Source organism: Monopterus albus, unplaced genomic scaffold (genome assembly GCF_001952655.1).
Source record: "Monopterus albus unplaced genomic scaffold, M_albus_1.0 scaffold276.1, whole genome shotgun sequence".
NCBI lineage: Eukaryota > Metazoa > Chordata > Actinopteri > Synbranchiformes > Synbranchidae > Monopterus > Monopterus albus.
The window spans coordinates 348,962-352,888 of NW_018128156.1; the positions used below are offsets into that span (position 1 = coordinate 348,962).

At 39.1% G+C, this 3,927-nt stretch overlaps 1 protein-coding gene across 7 annotated transcripts in view; it reads left to right on the top strand.

The window, feature by feature from the left end:
* cdk14 (cyclin dependent kinase 14) overlaps positions 1-3,927 on the top strand; it is a 330,986-nt gene that overhangs the window by 177,139 nt on the left and 149,920 nt on the right. For all 7 annotated transcript variants that reach the window (XM_020622246.1, XM_020622244.1, XM_020622243.1 and 4 more), the window contains one exon: positions 2,317-2,410. In XM_020622246.1, the coding sequence (XP_020477902.1) occupies positions 2,317-2,410 (94 nt within the window). The remainder of the gene's footprint in view (positions 1-2,316; positions 2,411-3,927) is intronic.

A 3,927-nucleotide genomic window follows, 5' to 3' on the forward strand; every position in this document is an offset into this window, starting at 1 on the left:
AATTTTTTTAGTATATTACTTGTGTGGTGTGGAAGAGAATTATTTATGTAGAGATACTGCTTGCAAACCAATGATGGTAAGATGATGTCATGGGGTAGGACTGGATAAGTCTGACTTCTTCCTACTCCATTCAAGCATGTACTAGGTATAAGCAAATTGAAATTGGATTAGCATTTGTTGGATATGTGTAAAATTATGTGTGTTGACATATCAACTGTCTTTACATGCTTGAAAGAATAAATCAAATCAAATCAGTATCAGCTAAAGCATTTCAAACTCCTAAAAAAAATTTACCCCTCCAATGAACATAGACGCTTTAATATACATTGTAACGTTTGTTAGCAAAAATGTCATAGAAACAACTGAATATTTATTCTTTGACTGTATTTATGTGATTAACCTCTGGGAAATGTTTATGGCTGGCTTGCACACTGACAAGATTGTGTTCAGATATTTCTTGTAAGGCTGTGAACTTTGGTTTTTCTTTGGATGATAAAAATGAACAATTTTTATATAATTTATTGATTTTGGGCTAAATATTATCTTCACAAATGCTGATTTTTCAAATGCACCCCCTCTTTTCCTGCCTTTTTTTTTAAACTGAACTGACATTGTATGCCGAATCCTTAAATTTAATAGAGAGCAAACGTGGAGTAAGATTGCCCTGATTGCTTGATCCCCATGAGGTTTGACAACGTCAAGTTTTTTATCTTATTTTATTAATTAAGTTTTTGATCTAACACTGGGACATATGGACAGGAGGAGAACAAACTTGGACCTGAACAAGTTTGGATCCAGAAACAGAATGTTACATCACCACTTAACAAGCGGATGGGGCTTGAGGGGTCACTGAATGGTGCGATGAGTATGAAACTGATGTGAATCTCATGCCATCACCTTCACAGTCACCAGATCTCAACCCAGATGAACACCTGTGGGAGATTTTGGAGTGCTGTGTTATAAACAGCATCTCCACCATCATCATCAAAACACCAAGTGAGGGAATATCTAAGAGTGGCGTTCATCCCTCCAGTAGAGTTCAGGGACCCGTAGAGTCAGTGTGAAGGTGCACTGAAGCTGAAGTGGTCAGTGCCTTCAAATAGTAATATTTTCTAATTGTTTTGCATTTTATTTGAACTTTTGCATCAGATGGAACTGCAATTAGCCTATTGTGGTACCTATAAACTCAGTAGTTCAAGAGGTTAGCAGCTCTTTCAGTACATTGTTTTCTTGACTTACATTAATCAGCTGGACATAAACACCACCCCAAATGTTCATTGTCCACTGCTTGCTAACAGGTTCAATAGCAACTTTAAAACTGATAATATGTCATTGTTTTGTGTATAGCTTTTTTCCAGAGCCTCCAAATAGCCAACATTTTGTGAAGATTTAAATTCCACTTTAGTAAAGTTATACGGTCTTTTTTGTTACAGTGTCACTGGTGTCAGGGAGTAACGTCATTTTCCATTATCAGGGATAAACTGTATGACTGGAATGGCAATGAATTGATAGAACTAAGAAACATGGTATTGATTTGAAGATGACCTGCATCTATTCTGACTTGCATATCTCAGCTAACAGAGCCTGTAGGCTCCAATAGAGACAATGGATGCTTAGGGTAAAGCTGTGTCGAGGAAATGGATGAAGTATTTTGATTCACAGCAGACTTCAGGAATGTTGAAATGGAAAGAATGTAGGAATTGTGAGGGATGAATTTCTGGCAGCCCATTTCTCTCTCTCACTTGCCCCTTTGCTTGCCCTCTCTCACTCTCCTCCCTCCTCTCTTTCCTTCCATTGCTCGGATGTCTGCTCCAAGCTGCAGTGTGCACTGAGCCAGAAAGTGAATCTGTCAGGAAACAACAGCCATTTGAGCTCTGACAACAGTTAACGCATGGACACACACACAGACATCTTCTTCATTCTCTTCCTCTACTGGACTCCATATTTCTCAATGTAACAGTCTCTCACAGGTTAAAGTGAAAAATTTACCGATTTCATGTACATTTATAGTCAAACAGCCTTTAGGATAAAAATAATAGAAAGAATAATGAATAATTAAGAATAATCACCAAACTACTTTTCATCTGAGCTTTGCTGAGGCTATTAGATGTACTGTATAAAAAGAACAAACCAACTTGTCTTTTTCAGTGAGTGTAATCATGGCACTGTGAATTTTTCTGCAGGAAATCTAAATTATATGAACTTTAAGTAATACTTTGGTCATTATGTTTCTTTTTTTTTTTTTTTCTTTTTTTTTTTTTTTTAGTTGAGCCAGCATTGAATGGGGGATTTATCATGTGTTGTTGTGTCTTTAAGGGGAGTGGGCTGCATTTTCATTGAGATGATCCAAGGAGTGGCTGCCTTTCCTGGGATGAAGGACATCCAGGACCAGCTGGAGAGGATATTCCTGGTGAGTCACTGATGCTGCAGTGTCCAAGTGTGAGCAATGTGTGTGTATGAGTTTGTAGAAAACCTACATTACCACTGTAAGATCTCTCCTGTCTTTTAATCCTACAGGTGTAACAATACAAGCCTGAGGTTAGTCTTTGACACATATTTAAATATAATACCTAAATTTCAATACTGATACCAAATAATACTTTATATGGACTTACTTAGAGCACGTAACATGCACTGATGTTTAAATGTGCTCTTGAGTCTGTCCTGAACATCAGTAGCTCTACTGACTGACATGAAATGGTCACAATCAATCCCTTGTTTGCCTGCTATAATATAAAAATATAATGAAGCGTCACAAAGAGTATTACTTACAGTTAATCAGGAGCTACATGATTAAATTATATGTAATTAAAGTCTGACCAATACCAATACCAGTGTTCCATATTAGCACTTTCTTACATAAATTCTGAAAGCCATCGTCAGGAATTTTTTTTCCAGTTTTTATTATTTGTTGGGAATACAAAAAAAATGTAAATATAGTTTTACTTTACTTTTTTATATGTGTATGTTGAGTTGTGACTGTAATCTTAGGGTTTAGTTCTGACTTTTGTTTAATAATTGTGAACATTAGCAACAAATTATTATCAACATTAAAACATTTGAAAACAAAAGTACTGTCTAGATTTATAATGGTTAGTCAGTTAGTCGACTGGTCAATTGGTTGGTCAAAAAGATTATTCAGGAAGTGTTTGATGATAGGTTTAGAGGTGACTTTATATTTGTTTTCTGCCCAGCTACATACATGAATATGTCAGAAAATTAGGAACACCTCTGAATACAATGTAGTCCAGTACAACACCACCTTTAGCTATGACCTCAATAATAAACATAGAATTGAATTGATACATTTATGACCATTTCACCAAAAACTGAAACATTTTGAGATTCATAAACACTGATGTTAAAGTGGAAGTGTTGCATCGAGGTGCATACAACTGTATAGGTGTACCTAATAAAGTGTCCTGTGAGTGTATGATGTGCATGTAAAGTGCAACTTGATCCTTAATTTGATTGAGGATGAATCTACTCGAATGCGAGCGCCTAGTGGCCGGGCCTCCCCTCACGGGGCCCGGCCGGGCTTAGCCCGAACGAGCGACGTGGGGACGGCCCCCCCGTGGGCCCACCACCTGCAGGAGGATCCGTAAGGGGCCGGTGCACTGTGGATTGGGCAGCAGCCAAAGGCAGGGGCCCTGACAACCCGATCTCTGGACACAGAGACTAGCTCTGGGGACATGGAATGTCACCTCGCTGGCGGGGAAGAAGCCCAAGCTTGTGGAGGAGGTCGAGAGGTACCGGCTAGATATAGTCGGGCTCACCTCCACGCACAGCTTGGGCTCTGGAACTTTACTCCTCGAGAGAGGCTGGACTCTCTACTACTCTGGAGTTGCCCGTGGTGAGAGGCCGCGGGCTGGTGTGGGCTTGCTCATAGCTCCCCAGCTTAGCCGCCATGTGTTGGAGTTTACCCCG